Source organism: Grus americana, chromosome 2 (genome assembly GCF_028858705.1).
Source record: "Grus americana isolate bGruAme1 chromosome 2, bGruAme1.mat, whole genome shotgun sequence".
Lineage (NCBI taxonomy): Eukaryota > Metazoa > Chordata > Aves > Gruiformes > Gruidae > Grus > Grus americana.
Window position 1 is genome coordinate 23,944,478 of NC_072853.1, and position 18,242 is coordinate 23,962,719.

An 18,242-nucleotide genomic window follows, 5' to 3' on the forward strand; every position below is an offset into this window, starting at 1 on the left:
GCCCTCGTGGCCAAGAAGGCCAATGGTATCCTGGGGTGCATTAAGAAGAGTGTGGCCAGCAGGTCGAGAGAGGTTATCCTCCCCCTCTACTCTGCCCTGGTCAGGCCACATCTGGAGTTCTGTGTCCAATTCTGGGCTGTGCAGTTCAAGAAAGACAGGGAACTACTGGAGAGAGTCCAGCGGAGGGCTACAAAGATGATGGGGGGACTGAAGCATCTCTCGTATGAGGAAAGGCTGAGACAGCTGGGTGTGTTTAGCCTGAAGAAGAGAAGGGGATCTGATCAACGCTTATAAATATCTAAAGGGCGGGTGTCAAAAGGATGGGGCCAGACTCTTCTCAATGGTGCCCAGTGACAGGACAAGGGACAACAGGCACAAACTGGAATGCAGGAAGTTCCATCTCAATATGAGGAAAAATTTCTTCACTTTGAGGGTGACCGAGCACTGGAATAGGTTGCCCAGAGAGGCTGTGGAGTCTCCTTCTCTGGAGATATTCAAAACCCAGCTGGACGCAATCCAGTGCAACCTGCTAGATGATCTCCAGAGGTCCCTTCTAACGCCTACCATTCTGTGATTCTATGATTATGTGATAACTCTACCAAAAGCAACAGTTACATCACTGTAACATAAGTGTGAGAAGAAAATCCATTCATAGACATAAAACTAAGAATGGATTTTAGCCTCAACATTCTTCCAATTCCCTATCCCATAAGACTGGCACAAAATGCACGACGCACAAATGTAGATACCGATGTGAAGAAAACTAATGCAGAAGGAAAACAATACAGAAATAGGGAACTTTAAAATTTTGTTTATCTGCCAACTCCTCTAGCAAGTTTGACCCTGAGAATTCTTTCCACATATTTTACTATAAATGTAATCTTCAATAAATATGTATAAATGGTTGATTAAAATATATTGACCATGCATACATTTTGGTTCCTGTAAGCTAGTCCTTAAATATACTGTGCAATTATTAGAAAACTGATATTCACGATTTGATGCAGTTCACTGAAATACATAAACTTTGGGCATGTCTCTAGTTCTGCAGCTTTGTTCAGATAACTGGAATCTTCCCAAAAGGATAACAAAAAGTTTTCAGTCTGCCAGGCCAATATACCTCTTTTACACGCGAAGTCAGTAAAAATTCTGAGAACAATTTCAACAGCTACTACAGATTACGCTGCCTATTTTACAGAAATGGCCATTAGTGCCTGAACAGATGGAGAACAGGCAGAACTAATTCTGCAATGTGCAAGAATCTCCTGCTTTGCACAGATTTCTGATGACAGTTAATTACTGGAGTTGAATTTACCCAGGATTCTGTATTTTTAATTAAAATGATATAAAATACTTTAGCATTATTATACCTAAAGATTTCTGTTCAAGCTCTGTTATATGCAGTTGAGACCACACAAATCTAAACACCCATGTACCGCAGATGACAAACAAAACCAGTATCCACCATGCTTTACCTCTTCTCCTGAGTGGGGTTTGGAAATAGAAAGCTGTGGCATATAATAGATTTGATATGATGTATCATTGATTATTGTTGTCTTATCTTCTATTTGTAGAATTTGTATACCTTGTCGAACCATTGAAGAAATGCAGAATTGACACAACTGTAAGATAATAAAAGCAATGATGAGGTCACACACAAAACCACAAAAGGTACTGAAGTACAGTGACAGAACTGCCATTTTCTTTTTAACTGTGGAAATACTGTCTATATTCATGCACTTCGTAACTGGAGCCACATGACATGCTTTTGAAGTTGCACTTGTCAATTTTTTTCAAATTTTTTTCCAAAATCTGTCAATTGTTTTCCAAACGAGATTGAGAATTCCTTAATTCTTTTTCCAGGAGATATTGTATTATCTTGATGACTTGGGCAGAATGTTTTTGGCGATCTAATTCTTTAAATTATACTTCATACACTGTTTATACTCTCATTATGTTTTATATTTATTAATATAATTAGGGAGGAGCTTTCACACTGCCTACATTTGATAGTTTTCATCTGCTATATGACTCTGTTTTTAAATGAAAAAGTTATAAATCACGGTAATTTTCTTCTAACCTTCTGATGACCCGGAAAAGCGCCAAGTTTTATTTCAGCTTCAACAAAACCTTCTTCATCCAACGTTACTACTTCCCCATTATCGGCATCCTTCCATTTCGGGGAGGTCACATTATGAACCAGTTTAATTGCCACTGATTTGTGCACAGTATTAGTGTTTGCCCAGTATATTCCAACCTGAAAAGCTTCCTGCAAGTGAAAAATGATCAATTATCACTTCTTGACAATTTGATACACTTCTACTAGAGTTAAACACAGTTTCCAGTATGAAGTCAATCTCATTTCCTCCCTTTTTCCCTCTTTCTATGTGGTACAAGGATAGATAAAACCACAATTCTGGCTATGGGACTGATCCTCATGGTGGAATCAAGACTACAGTCTATACTGAGACATGTTAATAGGCAGACCTTTTGTTTATTAACAGATGTACATGGGAGGGGGAAAGATGTCAAAATAAACAGGAAGTATCAGATGGTACAATTGGAATTGACAAGCTGCTGTGTCAAATTATTTTAGTTGTTTCAAAAATAAAGAATATTGGGGTTGTAATAAAAAAGCACATGCATGGCCAACCTAAAGATCCATTACACAAAACTCTGAATTCATCCTAAAGAATCTTCCTCATTTGTAATTCACCCTATCTGACTATCAAACCTTTCTTGGTAGCACAAAAGCTAGGAAACAACTTGACCTAAACCACTGTCAAACCAAACATTCCTTCCAAACTGTCAGCTTTGCTACTGTGGTCAACACACTTCTCAAGTGAGAGGTCAGCTGTCTGTATTTGGCCTTTATAGCAATTTACTTGGGCTGCTACATTATGTCCACCTTCATTGGCTGAAGTGGGAGGAAGGAGAAAAGGCTGCTGAATCAGATGGCGTGCAGGTCTTCTTCCTACAGTGTCTTACAGACAATTTGTAACTGCATCCTCACACATTGCTATCAGCTATGTTGTGCTACTCACTTGGTGACTCAGTCTGCGTGGAAAATTTTTATTGTTATTTCTACTCCTCATCATATCACTACAGACACAGTGACTGGAAAGTGGAAATCATTTGGATTAATAACCATTCTTCAGAATCAGAATGCTTAGCAGAACTGTGCCTGTGAATGGCGTTACCTTGAAGTTGGGAGGTATAATGACTTTCCCAGTAGGTACTTGAAGAACAATCTTCTCTCCTTCAAACAGCCATAGGTCCCACTTGGACTGATTGATAAGCAAAGCCCAGGGCAGGAGTTCTATCAGCAGAGTTGTAACACATGGTTTCCACACTGACAGCTTTACCCGCATTGGGCTATCCCACTGGGAGAGTTGTTCATTGCTGTTCAAAAACAAATAAACTAAAAGATAAAGTCAAAGGAATAATGAATTAAAGATTACAAATGTCATTTTCAGAAATTTGCAGGGCTTTTCTGGTTTTGAAATAGAAAAACAATCTCCTCTTACCTTATCATTCTGGAACACGCTGAGATGCTGTCAGACAGATCTAGCTACATGTAGGCTATAAAGACGTATTTTTAACCACATAAGCTCAACCTAAATTTGGTCAATTAAAGAAACACCTTAACAGAACTACCACTATCCTTCAGAACTAAGTCACGCTACTCTGACTTTTGCAGTCATAAAATCACATTTTCTTTTTTTTTCAGCAACTCCTCCTACAGGAACTCCCTGTTTCTGTACTGAAACAAACAGCTACTGAATAAACAACAGCCTCTAGAGCTGCAGTAAAGAAGGTGCCTTCACAAAAAAATAGTTTCATTTTTTTAATCCTTGCTAATGTAATCTTCTCAGTGTAATCAAGGGCAGTCCCTAGGCTGACCTCAATTTTTTCCCACCTATAACAGATTCTGCAGCTTACATACAGGAATCATGTAATTACTGAAAACATATTCGATATTGATCACATATATATATAGTCTTCTTGAACGTGATTTCAGTTTATTTGAAAAGGCAATGCGACAACCATGAAGAAGGTTTAGCAAAGAATTACCTGTCTGAATCCTTCCTATTATATGGCCATACAGGCTGGGGAGGATTAGCAGTGCCGTAGAACTCGGACAGTATTTGGTTGACATTGCCACCTGGATGGGATTTAGTCGCTATCTGTTTAATCAGCGTGGTTGAGATAGGGACTGCGCACTCTGACGGATCATCTTCCTCCCTGTCATTGAAAACAGATTCAGTCACTGACACAACAAGATCAAGCATTAGTAGCACTAACATTTTCTTCAATGAAACTTTCCAAGCTTACTCTGCAGTAGGAACACTCTCAGGGTAATCGTGGATGAATCAAGTTATGTCTAACAAGTTCCTAAGCATTAACTGACATGCATGAATTTGTCATGACACTGTAACGACCTTTGTGTCTGAGACCCTAGAAACTCTTCAGTATTCTCAAAAAACATTTCAAGATCATTTAGGAGTTTATTTTTCAAAATACAAAAAACAATGCCAATGTGCGTAGGAGAGTTACATCAAATTTAATATTTCCTATAATATCATTTCAGGCCACATATGCTTGTTCTGTTGTACTTCCTCTGCATATGCCATACTGTTGGAAAAAATGCACCAGAAGTTAAAGTGTAAATTATTCCTTCTTTCCCGTACAAATGAGCCATTTTCAAGGAAATGACTATTTTACCTGGCTTGAAATGTCAAGTGATGCGTAAGATCAGGTTCTATATTTTGCAGTGCTTTCTCCTGTCCTTTCCCTGGAATCACTTGTGTTTCCTTCAGTCCCAGACTTCGTTTCTCTAAATGTATGATAATTGGGTCTGGAAGATGGCTCCTTACAATGAAAAGAGGGCTGAAAACAATCTACAAAAAGAAAAGAATATACCAATTCAAGGCTAATTTTGTTCCAGTATTACAACTGTTGAAACAAGCTATTAATAAATCTTTAAAGTGGGCCATTCTGCCCTTAATTTATTATATGACATCAGGCATAAACATTCAGATTTCAGAGATATTAAATGTACTTACTAATCGTTGCTGCACATGAGAATTGGGCTCTAAAGTCAAAATTGTGCACCACACATATGTAATTGAACTCTTTGAAGATGGTACCTGTATGTAGAGAGATCAGCAGCATTACACTAAAATTATTTCAGGATGATCAACATTTCACCATATCAAATAGAAGTCTACATGCAAAGTCCCCAGTTCTCTCAGACATTTTTAATGTTATATTCCATATATCTCTTTCTAATCATACCTGAATGACAGTGCTGTGTTCTGTATGTTTAGAACTTAGACATACGTCTCGGGACCAGTCTTCATCTCCTGTAGCTTTCACACTCAGCTCAGTGAGCTCATTGTTTTCTAGAACATATGAAGGCAACTTCTGCTTGGCTGAGAGGCAGTTGATGTGTTCTTTAACAATGGCCTGTCCATCCTGACTAATGTAATGCTGAACCACTTTCAGTTCAATACTTTCAGAAAGGTAACTACAGACTGTCTGTCTTCCACAGATTAGGATCTAAAACAAACAAAAATATGCAGCTCATATATAAACAATTGTGGAAAAAAAAGGTCAAAATTGAATTATAGAGTGAAAACCTGTACAAGAATAATGTCCTTATTTTAGGCTTTCCCAAGCACTCCTGAAGGCAGTGAATGGTAAAACATTATTTTTATTGGCCAAATGTATGTGCAATTTCATAGAAACCTAGGCATTAAAATGCTTGAAATATAGCTAAGGCAGTATCCAGGCTTGAAAGAAACATGTAACATATCCACTTTTGTTCCCACTGAACTCAGCAGTACTGCCCATGGCTGACATAGCTCTGGGCTGGATTTTGAGAGTACTGTGATGGTGTTTGAATGCTGAGCCCTTTCTGAGCAGACACAGTGAGGTTCCCATCACCCAGTGATCCAGATCGTTTGATATCTTTGCTGTTTTAAAGCTTATAATTACATGAAATGGCTATACCATATTTCTGTATTTAAGTGCACTCACCTAGAAAATGACCAAATTAGAGTCAGAGTTGTTGCTGTCCATCACACATGAACTGTTCATCATAGAACATGTATCTGACTATTCTAAGGAACAGCATTCCATGTGTATCCCTGCTAAAACCATCTTCATTTGCTTTTCGTTAATGAGGGCGCACACCATAGCTACAACCTACCAAGCAAAATCTCAGCAGGGCTTTCAGTAACGCCAAGCACTGTTCTTGTCTGATCAGCTGTATTTCTGTTGTGCAACGTAAGGTGCTCTGCCATATCCATGAGCTGAACACGTTATGCCCACCACATGCTCTGGCTTCTGCCAATGCAGGCAGAATGACTGCAGTGTTATTACAGAACTCTTTACAAAGACAGTAGGTGAAAAGTTACTACAAAGCAGCCCATTTTCAAATGTTAATTTGGTCATTACTTCTTTCTCTTTTAACAATACAAAGGCCTGAATTACAACCCAGAATAAGATATGAACAGTTTCTTAAAAAAAAAAAAAAATTCTGCTTCTCAAGAGCTTAAAACATGCAAGGGATTATGTAACTTAGCATCGTCAGAACTTACAAACCATGCAAAGGGATGCTTACTGCAACATGTAAAATATATGGTGGTGGTAATTGAGCTTTTAAATGCTGAGATCTATACCAAAATGAAGAAAAGAGTTGTAAAAACTCTCAAAAATGCCCCCAGAAGACTGTTTTTTGCAGATCCCAGTAGAAGAGAATAAATAATCAAGTGGTTAATTTGTGAATAGATAACAGTTTAAATTACTGATGTTATTTTTTCTGAACTGGCTCAAATACTTACTTGTTTTTGCACTCCACTGAGCTGCTGAACCTTGATAATAAGTGATGCTGTCCGGCCCTTGTACTGAATGGTACGAATAAAGGTCCCTGTATTGTCCACACTGAATGGTTCAGACCACCGCCAGTTTCCCCAGCCTTCAATACAGATGTGTAACAGCTGGAAAGAAAGCAATTACTACTTCAATACATAACCGGGGAAAAAAAAACCGCCTTGCAGTAGGATAGGAATTCCCATGACAGATAAATATTCTGGGATTTAAAACTCAGCAATGCAAAGCACACCAGTTCTCTGAATGATCCACTCATTCTGTGATTTCAGATACAAACAGAAGAATCCACAATACCGTAAGATGGCTCTGCATCATGCATTTCTACAAATTACCTGCTTTAACAGTGTATTTAGGATGGTAAAAATCCAGCACACAACTGTTCAGAAAAAAAGGGTATGTAGACTAGAGAGCATAAAACAGGAAATAAGAGATTTTCTTTACTGCCCTTGAAATTGTTCTAGAAATCCACCCTCTTTATTACCAGCAAGGTGATATGGAACACAGGTCCGGGCCAGATTTTTGGCCTTCAGAATAAGATAGAAAATTACAAATACCCTTCCCTTCAAAATAAAGAAGGATGCAAATCTATTTGTATGTATACTTGTACAGCTCACATATATATGTGTGTTAAATGTAGAACTTACCATATTGCTGAGACATGGGAAACATTTTATTTCTTACACAAATGTGGTGGCAAGTTCAAACTTGACTGCATGAGAAGAAATTTAACTGCATAATTATACTCCCTGTGTGATTTATTCCGGAAAAGGAGTGGCTTTTTTCCAGTTTAACTTAAATCACTTCCAGAGCAATACAGTCTTTCATCATTTGAAGAGCCTTTCATCCATTTACCCACCATACGCACTTACCTCTATCCCATGGAGATTCTTTAAGCCAGAGTAGTGAAAATTGGTACTGTTCCATGTAGGTCAATGAAGTTACATAAATTTACGCCAGCTGAAGATCTGGCTATTTAGCTCTGTATAGAACTTTTGTGGCTGTGCAAACTTAAGGATGTGAGTTATATACAAGGGATCAAAGCAATAAGCATTCTGGGTAAAATTTATTCTTTGCAGAGGGCCAGCGCAGAGCCTAAGCATCACTTAAGTCCTTTAAAACAGTTATATAAAGGCCTTGTGGGAATTCTGTCTTGAGGGTTGAATTTCACTCTGATTTTGGACATCTGTCATTAATTAATTTAAGTAATTGAGAACAGGATCAGGCCCAAAGTTTGATTATTTACACTAGCAAAAATTGAAACTTGTAAATATTATGTTCTCCCATAATTTGTTTCCAGAAAGAGAGAGCACTGGCCATGGGGCTGGCCAGTTGGACTTAGCGAAGGGCTGGATGTTGGGTTTTTCATTGTTTTAAGAAACGACCGCAGCAACAACTTTCAAAGATATTACAACTCAGTAGCCTGTTTGCAATTTGTGGTATCCTCAGCACAAGTTACACACAGAACAATAACATCCATTCAGTGGGTGGCTTTTGAATTTGCAAGAGTGATGACTGTTGCATTCAGATTCAAATTAGTTTTACGCTGGAAGCACAACGGCTAATATGTGCCAGTGCGCACATGGGCATGCATCTGGATGCGCACACGCATGGGCACAGCTTTATAGTCAAGAATATGTTGAGGGAAGCTTTGCACTAGGACACTCAAACTCATAAACAAACACGTCGCTTTGATTCTCAAGTATTAGTCACAGAAAAGGAAAAACAAAACAAAACAAAACAAATCCAATGCAGTGGCTGGAATCAGTTCAGTTTCTTACAGAGGCAGCTGGGAATAAATCTCATCACATATGAAAACTAAGAGAAACAAGAAAACTGTTTACTTTGGAGAGACTGGTAGCTGGAAATGACAGCCAAATAATGAGAAAAGGTAGTAAGCGGTCAGTCTCAGCTAGAAGGCACCCAAAATACGGTGAGCTCCAAAGATAGATGTCATGTGAATGCCATAATTGATGATTAGTAATTGTATGTAGCTCCAACATTAGGATGTCTCCCACCCTCTATAAACAGCTTTGCTCATGAGTTGAATGTTCCCAAGGAACATGCTGTCAGCTTTCCCTGAGCAGTCATTAGCTCCCAAATGCTGCCTTACTAATTTTCTCTGAGGCACAACGATTAGTCTGCATTTAACTTCACGGTTCAGAAAGAAAAATAAAGAAGAGCTATTATCTTACATTAGCCATTTCTTATTTTATAAACATACTATTTGTATACTGGCAAATGCTACATAAAAAGGGAACAGTCTTCATAAGTTATTTTAAAGATATCGAATATATTTGTATTAATGACATAACAATATAAGAATTGGGTACTGCGTAAGTTCACTTTTGAGCCAAGAAACTGCATTCCATGAAAACGCAAAGGGATCTCTGGGTGAATCAGTTATTTAAATGTGAGATTTCTGGAAAACGTGGCTAGAAGTAATTACCAAATGACACTAAGTGATACAGAGATATATGGCAGGAAATAAAAATTGAAGTAATTTTAGAAAATTAAGTAATCAGGTGTTAACACTATTTTAGCAGAAGATGTCATAATACATGTTAGATACTCAACAAGGCAGAGCTCTAATGTTATAAAACTGACCTAATACTACAGATTCACAGTAATTGCCATGTAACTGCCTTTCATTTATCAAGCTTTAAGTAAATTGTAAGTATTTATTTGACACCGCTTAAAAAAAGTTCAACAAGTATAGCTAAGTATGGTACCTATATTAGCAGAAAAGAGAAGTCATTGCAAAAAGGTGCAAAAAATATTCAATGGACTTCAAAAGCATTCTAACAAGTATAATCCAGCGATAAGTGGCAATTTATAGCTTAGAGAGAATTTAAAACTATCTATTGTATATGTGAAGATAGGTGCTCATTTGTGTAACCATTTGATTTCTGCATTTTCTGTTAGGGAAACATATTAACAGACAACACAGAGTTTTTTGGTTTGACTAGACTTTGTTGGGGTTTGGATTTGTAATTCTGAGCTGTAATGGATTTGTGTTTTGAGAGAGAAAGAAATTGCCTTCAGATGAAGCTGTTCCTACTGCAGCAAATGGCTAGAAAAGTTATATTCTTTTACACGTCTCTTCACACAATGTTTCTATGCACTCTTCAAAATTTACTTAGGTTTTCGGCTAGATGTGCGAGTGAAGGATACGATCTGAGTAAATAAAGCTAAGTGTCATATGACAAGGCATGAAGACTAAAATGGGGGATTAAAAATGAGCCAAAGAATGGAGCCTGTCCAGAAAAGGCAGCATTTTCCAGCTGTGTAAGTAATTTAAAGCTTGTGCCTTCAAAATGCTTAGTGGTACAAATTTTATTTCTACATTGCTTGTAGATCCACCAAAGTTAACTTGGTTTCACTATAGTTAGATTATATCTGTCTTCTAAGTGAAACTAGAAAATGCTTTTTGGGAAGAATAAGGGTTATTGCTCTCAACTCTGAGAGACTGGGAGTAATCCAGTGAGGACCTGGTTAATGGTGTGGAAGCAGTCGGTTATTTACAAAAAATACGAGATAGTAAAATAAAAGCTGTGATGATACAGCAGCATGGAGGAAATGGAGACCTGGAGATGGGAGGTGAATTCTAAGACTTGAAGCTAAAGCAATTTTTAATTGAAAAATCAAAGGAGAAGGATGATTGGTATTTTTTGGTCGTGTTTTCAGGTTACAACCTGGTGGCCCTCAACCAGGATTAGGACTTACAACAATAAAACCAATTAGTATTTGGGAAAACAGTGAATGAAAACAGTGAATGAAATGTTCATTCTGCACACTGTCAGCTGCAGCAGCCACCAAACCAGTTTGAGTTTCAGTTTGGCTTCATTTTCTCATGGGATCTGGGAGATCTGGCCAGTTCTACACCATTGTCCCTTGTAAGACATATGGCCAGTACGGAGCATGTGAGAAAGGAATTTCAATCACCCTCATGCTAGCTAGTAGAAAAAAGTCACACTCAGCAGAAAAACTCTGACCCTCGGGGGCTCCTGAAGGTGTTGCGAGCCTCAACACAACCTGCCAGGTGGGCCTGAACCTCGCAGGTACAAACTAGCTCTACACACTGTGGAAGAGTCTTTTGGTTAAGAAACAGTAACCAAAATATGAGGGTTCATGTGATTCATGGATAATATCAAACCTTATCTACCCCAGGTATTATCTAGAAAGTCAATTACACATAACTGTTGATTTTGAATGCAGGATGCCAAAGGAAAGCAACAATATGTTTCTCACTACTTAAACAGTGTAAAATAACATACAGCTTTTTTTTTTCCTTCCTGATGTTGTTCTGTAAATGACCTGGGGAGGATTATGTAAGGTACAAAAGGTTATACAGAGAATCGGTAACATCCGTAAACAATAAACCAGGAAAATATCCCAATAATAACTGATATGTAAGTCACAGTTCCTAAGTTTGAATCCATAGAGTACTGCACATCATCTTACACTTTATATAACCCAGTACCTGAAAGAATGGCAACTTGGAAATATATAACAATGAAGTATGATCCTGCTGGAGATGCAACACAAATTAAAATTTGGCTTCAGTCTTTTTCTGTAGGAGAATGAGGAGGAGGTTCTTAAAGCTATTTCCAAATCTACAACTGCCATTAAAAATTATGTTTATAAAATCCTAGCAGAAGTTGTGCTTTGCAGGCACACTATGTAAAATAAGAGAAGAAAAACTTTAAATGGGTTCCAGTGAAAGTATTACTAAAATACTAACCACTACTAATATCTATTCAAGAATTCATAAGTGTATGTTCAGAAGAACAGAAAAGCAAATGATATTTTCCCTCAAATTCTATATAAGTAGCAATAAAGTGGCACGTAGCTGTTTCACGCATATTTACCTACTTTGATAAGCAACAAATCTAGTTTGTTTATAACCAGTAACTTGGCCACATTCTCACTGAAGTCATTACCCAAATCAACATAGGAACTGATTTTTACCCATTACACCTGCTGCTTCAAGCTAAGGAGAGTGAAAAGTGAAAATGGGCTGTTGTTATAACCCTGGGAGAAGACTCTGGAGAAAGGTTTGGGAGCTGCTACTTTAAACGCAGACTTCCCCTATGCAACATTATGTTTTCCATAGAAAGCAAAATAATGAATTTAGATCCACTATTCTTTGCTTCGTCAGAGGACTCTGTGAAGTTTCAGCATGGGGAAAATAACTAGTAATAACTAGCATGTTATAGAATGTTTTTGCTGTTTATTCACAAGCAAACAATCTCTGCAGAATACATTCAGGGGACTCTCACATGAATAGCTGGTTTTTGCATTTGCAGCGATCCCTAGTGGGACCCTCTGGCTGCCTACTGTCTTGCAAGACAGAATTCCTGAACTCTGAGCAAATTGCTAGGAAGATCTGATCTCTTCTAACTTCAGAGTTTCACCCTATGTATCAAATGCTCCAGTTCTTCTCCTAAAAAACACAGCTGTCTTGGAGACAAACATGACTTTTGACATAACTGGGGCCCATCCCACAAAGCAACTTGAAGATCAAGATAAGGAGCGCAGGCTGGATCCAATAATAACGTAGGAGCCAGTGTTGTCTGTGGAGCACAGGAGTGATGTAGCTTCTCTTCCCTTTTAATGATATCTAACAGACCTCTAACTTTCATTAAAATCTGCAAAAGGAACTCATGAGGTCTGGCAACTTTTGCTAGAATTGCTTAAAGCCTTAAATATCACCAGTTTTGAACTTACCCCAACTCTGAAAGGGACTATATAGTTGGGGGTGTCTTATCCCTAAGGAAGGTCAAAACCTCATGAAATCTGAGGAAAACATGGGGGATGGAGTGGAGTAGAAGAGAGAGCATTGGACCTCAGACTTATTACTGAAATATTAGCCAAACTAGCGAGACTTACAGGAATCAGAGTGAAAGTTGAAAGGGAAAGGTTAGGTTCCCTGAAATGTAGAAGATCCGGGCTGGGAAAAAACAAAGGAAGGAAGGAGCTTTAAGTTAAGCCAAACAGTTAGAGGGACACCATCAACAGCTGATAAATCCAAATCCTTGGTGTGCTATAGCAGTTTTCATAACACGAAAAAGTTGAACAATTTTTAATTATAGTCTATAGTAGCTTCCTTAATATTAAAATTAATTCTAAATGTAAATAAAGCACTATATAACTATCTGCTACTAGAAAAATAACTTATTTTAGGTATATATTTGTGTTAAATAATTCAAATGGACAATTACTGCATCTCTCACTATGCTTAATTAGCAAAAGAAAAATGGAGATTTTTATTGATGTGAATGTGAAAGAAATACCATCCTTTTAAAACTATTTATTTTCATTTAACTGAACTGCCTTGCCATACTAAAAAAACATTTTGCAGAGGTTAAATAAAGTATTTCATGGCAACCGCTGCTTCTTAGTGCCTGTGTAACAAGAAACATGAGCCAGCCGAAGTTGTGCAAGTTGGTTTTCTTTCCCAGTAAGAGAATGTGGTATCTAAGACCTTGTCCTAACTCATTTTATCCCCAAGAGTAAGTCAAGTAAGTCAAGTATGAACTAATGCCTGGAGGGAAGTCCCTGACTCCAGAAGTATGGATTATTTCACATTTATCTTACAATCTGCTCTCAGAGTTCTTAAAATTCACTAACGTGGCAAGTTGGGAATTATCATGAGAAATGAAATAATTTCATAACTATGAAGTCATCTAGCATTCCATGAATATGACACTTCAAGGGTTTGTCCATGCTTGGGCATTATTCTGACCTTTGGATAATAAGCTGTTAGATAGTTTTGCATGGAAACAATTAGAAAGGTGCCATAGCATAATAGGGACAACCTGATGTCTTAACTGAGTTGTTGTTTTCATTTCAAGGATTTGTATTAATCATTGAAAAAATTTACATGACAACATTTGTAATAATATTTAAACAAACTTATTTTGTATGATCTAAAATGACAAAGGATTGTGCTGTTTAGACTGTTTAGATGAACTGCCTTTCTGAAGCATGCTAAACTTAGTGATTTGTATTTAACATTAACCAAATGAACAAAGCTTATAGATGAATGCCAAGTTTCTCCGACCTTCGTAAAGAAAATTTGCTTCTATTTCAACAGTGTGAGGAAAGCCTGTGCTTCCATATGTTTTCAGTGAAATTACCTCAGTGCTATTTTTTAGTCTCTAAATTTCCAGCAAAAGATGGCTGTTGAAAAATGTTAAAAGAGCAGAAATATTCTTGAAATTATTCCAAGGGCTGGGACAAGGGAGGTACAGCCCCCCCATCCCTACTAGAAGGGCCTGCTGGCCAGCAACGTGGTTGAGTCAGGAGGAGTGAGCTGTTTGCTTCCCCATCTCCTGGGATGTGGGAATCCAACATGACTGTTTATCAGCCCAGTTCTTCAGTGAATCTGAATCTGATCAGAGCAAAACACAATGGGGAAACCCTTTGACATCACCAACTTTCAGCTGAAGAATGAATATCTGAAAAATGAATCTGATGTTCCTACTGTCACCTCACCCACTCCCTAATGTGTGATTTCGTTTTCAGCTGGACTTTTCCACCTTTCATCCTGCACTTTTATTTTTCATTTAATAAGAAACTTAATAAGAAACATAATGGCCATGAAAACTGAATGTTTTGCACAGCTCAAGCCTGTGACTGAAAGGACAAGCTAAAGATCAATGTTTAAATCTTTTAAGTTCTCCAAGTGTTGCATGGCTAATGCCATATATTGTGCTGGTGGTCTTCAGCAGCTGGGCTGCAAATGACAGAAAGTATCAGTAACAATTTTAACTATTCTGCTTATCACTTTGCTTGAGATAATCCTTGTTTTCAAAACTCTTTCCTGTTTGCACCATTATCGGAAGTACACCATTATTAGAAATACACCATAATGAGAACTATGCCATTAGCAGAACTATCTAGAATGATGGTCAAAAAGAGGATTCTCTCAACTAAGTAATTTTATATAAGTAACCAGAAAATGGATAAGAAAAATTGTTAAGAGGAAAGTCTTACTTAGTTCTGTTTTTTTTAATAATTGCTTTAAGCACTTCCTTCTCCTTCCATGTGTTTATGAAAAGGTTTAAATGATTTTTTGAGTAGTTGCTACAAAAGCAAATGGTAATTGGTTATGAAATATTGGTCACATTTAGTTAGCTTTCTGCAAGTCTAGTTGTTCTTTCTCCCTCACACAACCAGAGGGAGTTATGTCAATTGTAACCCAAATGTGAGTACTGTCACCTGATGAGCAGGGACCCTGTCTCAAAACCTGACACAAAGCATAGTCACCCATCTGGGTTGCTCGCTTGTGGGCTGGGGCATCAAAGGCGTTTTGCTTGTATGAGAAAACTACGTCCTTTTTGAAAATGTGACAAGGGACGTACAGTACTCCAGTGTCTCTACGTCTCCAAAGGTCCCCCTCTGTGCACTATTACACCAGCGCACACAGTTTATAACAACTCTTCTGTTGCTGGGGTGAGACAGTCCTTTATTAGCCTGCCTTCCTCTTAACTTATGCCTTGACTTCAGAGTCAACTGCAACTGTTTACTCTGGCTGAATTTGCTCTGCACAGATTACCACATTCATGTAAAATTCAGTAGTTTTGCATATCCACCAACTGACATGTGAACAAAAAACACAGTAAATTTGCCATCCCAGTGAAACTTGAAATTTGTCAGCAGTGAAAGTGGGCACAGCTCCTGTTTAGAATTACCATCCAAACTTTACCTTCCTTCTGACATGCTAAGGCTGCTATTTTCCAAGGCTCTCAAGGAGTTAGGAACCCCCATCCACTACACTTCTCCTAGGACCTAGGACCAAGCAGCACAGGACTGCTGCTCAGCAAGTGGGGTGGCACAGGTCTCTAGTCTCCCACTCAGCAGGAGCTGGGGATATATATTAAAAAGACAGAAGAAATGGCTTTGCTGTCTCATAAACACTTTTTTTTTTTAAATTCTTGCCCTATCTTGACTAAAGATGAAAAGGCTGTTTTTCACCACCACTCAAGAAAACCAACAACATGGTTTCATTGAAATATTTAATTTCATTTTCAGTGTTTATCCTTAAAAGAAACACCCAAGAAACAGAAACTGCATTATTTAAACTATATAAGTGGGGTGTTTCTGACCATTTCAAATCTTTTTTAATGCAAGCACATGCTGAGTTGAGAGATTTGTCCAGTGTGACCCTGTTCTGCAAACAATTTCAGTGAACAGATGCTTCTGGTAAAAACAATTCATTAAAAAAATTCCCCAAACCTCTAATGTACATCACAGAAAACAGACACTGATCACTTAGTTATAAAAACCTGGCAAGGGATCTTCTTTTGCTTTTTTTCAGAAGCTTCAGTTTCCACAACCGCTCAGTTTTACAGAAAGCGGTCGCGCACATCCAGTTCTACCCTCGAGTAACTTCTAAACACTTCTGGCTTTCCTCAGTCTTTGTTTACCTTTTCTCTCTGATGCAGCCCCAGTGTGTGGCTCCTGAAAGCACTGGAGCATTAGAGATGGTTGAAACCATAGAGAAATTTGAAGTATCAATGCATAAAGCCACCAGTCAGCTTTAGCAATTGCTGCATTTGAAGGGCTGTTTCTGACATACCTGCGGGGACTTGTGAGAGCGCCAGCTGTACTGGTGACTGTGGAGACTAGCCAGCAAAATATTTTCATCAGTATCCACCTGGCCAAACCGCAGTGTCTCTTGTGTGTCATTACAGATCACAAAATGGCTGAAGACCAATTCCTCTGCCTCAGGGCATTCGTTCTGAAAGGAAAGGGATATGAAAGCCAGTAAGCATCAGATTAATTGCAAGACATTTGGCAGCTGTCTGCCCAGTGGCGACTGTTACAACACAGAAATGCTTCAAGATCTCTGGCCATTAGCTTTGGTCTCATAGTACTCTCTGCAAAAACTAGTGGTTGGGTTGACAAAATGCATCCTAAGACTTAACATATTTTACTTTATGTTTCTGCAATGCAAATCTTAAAGGTTTAAAACTACAATAAAATCTAGATTTCCTAACTTATGTGAAAGACTTCAATGAAATTACATTCATTTGGAAATGACACATCACATAGGACAGGCGGGACACTACAGGCTGAGCAGAGGCACGAAGAGGTTTCTCCATGCTTGACAACTGATCCCTCAGGCCAACAGGCTGCACTTCCTCTTCCCCAGCTGCTGCTTCTACTTTGAAACGTTGCTGTGGGTCAGCAGCAGAAGACCCTCTCTCTCCTGATACCACAACACTTAAAAAAAAAATAACTAAAGGAAAAGCAGGAGACATGGGCAGAGTATTTTCACAGCTCCATGAGACTCATTTGAAAATGCATCATGCAATCTGACAGTCTAATAGGAAAAATTTAAAACTATCACAGGTTTTAAAAGTATTTTAGATTTCACAATACTTTTTCTTCTGCCTGCTGCATCCTTGCATCCCTCTCTGCTTTTCACCTGGCTGCTTGTCACTCTGTTGACACAATGAGACTATATAACAGTCATAAAAACTACCAGAGCTACAGGTCTTCCGCCCCTGAAGGCACAAACTATAATCCCCTATACGGGAGAGGTCAAAGTGTGACTGACAATTTGATTTGGAGACTCTCTCTCACATATTTCTGTCCTAGTCACTACTGGGTTGGCACCTTCCACTTACAAGCAACTATCTAGCAACTATAACAACTACTCCAAGAAAGCAACATTTAGATAGTCTTCATGCAATTAATGGGTATAACACAAAGAATTCATCTTCCTGCACTTTTCGTTACCTCTTTTTGACCCGTCTTTCCTAGCACACACTTTTGACAATGCTTTATTGCTGGTTGGTTCCCTTCTCCCCACAATATAGCCCAGCTGCTCTTTTCTCATCCTTTCTTCTCATGACGTTTTCTCTAACTTATGGGACCTCCATGGTCTTTGAGAGCTGATTCTGTTTCCCCTCCTTGCTCTCTCAGTGGACCTTTTAAATGGACATAATGAAGCCAGCACCTCCTCTGTCTATGATCATACAGGTCTCTAGTTCTTTGATAACAATGTGCCTGGAAACCTGCAGAAATTCAGAGATCAAACAAGAGACAGAAAAATATTTCCTCATAGATCCCTATGGATCCTTAAGTTATCCATGAAAAACAGTTTGGTACGCTGCTTGTAGCACATTGCTGGGTGATACACGTGGAACAGATTTTCTGAAAAGTGAAGTGTGCAAGGTACGTCTGATTTAGCATCCTTGAATGCATGTTCACTACCATCATTAACTTCACAAGAACCTAATGTGCAGGTTGTGATTCCTTTTGTGACCGAATGGCAGAATGGTTGGTTGGGAGTGTTTGCGCAAAAAATTATTCACCCTAGGAGTATTTAAGCA

General features: G+C 38.3%; 1 protein-coding gene across 6 annotated transcripts in view; it reads right to left on the minus strand.

The window, feature by feature from the left end:
- VPS13B (vacuolar protein sorting 13 homolog B) overlaps window positions 1–18,242 on the minus strand; it is a 485,973-nt gene that overhangs the window by 34,972 nt on the left and 432,759 nt on the right. For all 6 annotated transcript variants that reach the window (XM_054815083.1, XM_054815086.1, XM_054815082.1 and 3 more), the window contains 9 exons: window positions 16,481–16,642; window positions 6,849–7,004; window positions 5,299–5,562; window positions 5,067–5,150; window positions 4,726–4,901; window positions 4,075–4,245; window positions 3,201–3,402; window positions 2,081–2,269; window positions 1,476–1,622 (listed from right to left, as the gene is read on the minus strand). In XM_054815083.1, the coding sequence (XP_054671058.1) occupies window positions 1,476–1,622; window positions 2,081–2,269; window positions 3,201–3,402; window positions 4,075–4,245; window positions 4,726–4,901; window positions 5,067–5,150; window positions 5,299–5,562; window positions 6,849–7,004; window positions 16,481–16,642 (1,551 nt within the window). The remainder of the gene's footprint in view (window positions 1–1,475; window positions 1,623–2,080; window positions 2,270–3,200; window positions 3,403–4,074; window positions 4,246–4,725; window positions 4,902–5,066; window positions 5,151–5,298; window positions 5,563–6,848; window positions 7,005–16,480; window positions 16,643–18,242) is intronic.